Source organism: Quercus robur, chromosome 10 (assembly GCF_932294415.1).
Source record: "Quercus robur chromosome 10, dhQueRobu3.1, whole genome shotgun sequence".
Taxonomy (NCBI): Eukaryota; Viridiplantae; Streptophyta; class Magnoliopsida; order Fagales; family Fagaceae; genus Quercus; species Quercus robur.
The window spans coordinates 2158017-2159442 of NC_065543.1; the positions used below are offsets into that span (position 1 = coordinate 2158017).

General features: G+C 32.5%; 1 protein-coding gene across 1 annotated transcript; it reads left to right on the forward strand.

Annotated features, from left to right (window-relative positions):
* The first annotated feature begins 714 nt into the window (after nt 1–714).
* Nucleotides 715–1200, forward strand: LOC126702860 (inactive LRR receptor-like serine/threonine-protein kinase BIR2). Its single transcript, XM_050401723.1, has one exon. The coding sequence runs from the start codon at nt 715–717 to the stop codon at nt 1198–1200; it is 486 nt and encodes a 161-aa protein (XP_050257680.1).
* The last annotated feature ends 226 nt before the right edge of the window (nt 1201–1426 follow it).

Genomic DNA, 1426 nt, shown 5'->3' on the forward strand with positions numbered 1-1426 from the left:
ATTTGATGTATATGATATAAAGTGGTCAAAGTGGAAAAAAAAGTTGTAATAACCAAGTTTTATTATTCTATATTTTAAATTAAATTATAATTTTTAATTACAAATGTTAGAGAAACTCAAATACAAAAACTTAATTAGTAATTTTACATCTCAAAAAGTAAGAAAAATAGAATTTAAATAAAAAATAAAAATTCAATAAATATTAAACTCAACAACCCTCAAGTTGTTGAGCTGGCCCTGGTCTAATTCACATATTTGCTTGGTCTTTTTTAAGCACTCAGACAATTATTGGATAATATCATAGAAGTTTAGTTTAAATGACTAATATGATTGAGAATTGTTTATTGATTTCGTTTTCAATGAGCTGAAGGGGCATTAACTTCGACTTACATACTCTGGACTTTCTTTCGACTACCATTCTTTACGGTTGCATGACTAGGAAAATAGATTTTTTTTTTTTTTTGACTTCTGACTCAACAATTACGTTTTGTACGTTCCTCCAAAAAACATGGCTCAATCCTCCAAAATGAAAAATGCTCAAATTTAGCCATTTCTTCCAAACCACATTTTCGAGAATTAAAGAATTAACGCGTGTTATCAATTTTCCAGTTTGAAATTTCTTGAAAATGTTTGTTTCGATATTTCTCTATAACTAGTTACATACAATGCTTTCTACCTCTTGAGTATTCTAGCTTACTAAATACTCAGAAGCAAATGGCTCGTAGTTCCAAACTCGTCATAGCTCTACTTCACATATTTGCTTGGTCATTTCTGGACATTCTTGAAATAAGCAATGGCACAGAGACTGATATCTACTGCTTGAGGTCGATTAAAGAGTCATTAGAAGACCCTTACAATAACTTCAAATCATGGGATTTCAGCTACAACACAGAAGATTTCATCTGTAAATTTGTTGGGGTCGACTGTTGGCGCATTGACGAAAACAAAGTTCTTAATATCAAGTTGGAGAACATGGGGCTAAAGGGCCACTTTCCTCGGGAAATCGAGAACTGCACATCGATAATGGGTCTGGACCTGTCAGGTAATGAGCTTACAGGCACCATACCATCTGACATATCTTTGTTGCTCCCGAATGTAACCTCCCTTGATCTCTCATCCAACAATTTTGCTGGTGAAATCCCTAAGAGCATAGTGAATTGCGATCATCTAAATGTCCTGAGGCCCATAAAAAGCCTGTAAAATTGCGTCTTACAAACGCGAGTGCAAAAGAAAATGTATTTTTAGTGACGAAAAATTTCGTCACTAAAAGTCCAATTTCATCACTAAAGGTTCTTAGTGACGAAAAACAAGACTTTTAGTGATGAATTTTTTCGTCACTAAAAATACATTTTCTTGTAGTGAATAATATCAATCAAAAACACCAAAAATTGTAAAAATAGAAAGAAATAAATTCCTTTTAGAAATT

Excerpts from the sequence above, each read along its gene's own strand:
- LOC126702860 (XM_050401723.1), top strand. The coding sequence starts at position 715 with ATGGCTCGTAGTTCCAAACTCGTCATAGCTCTACTTCACATATTTGCT.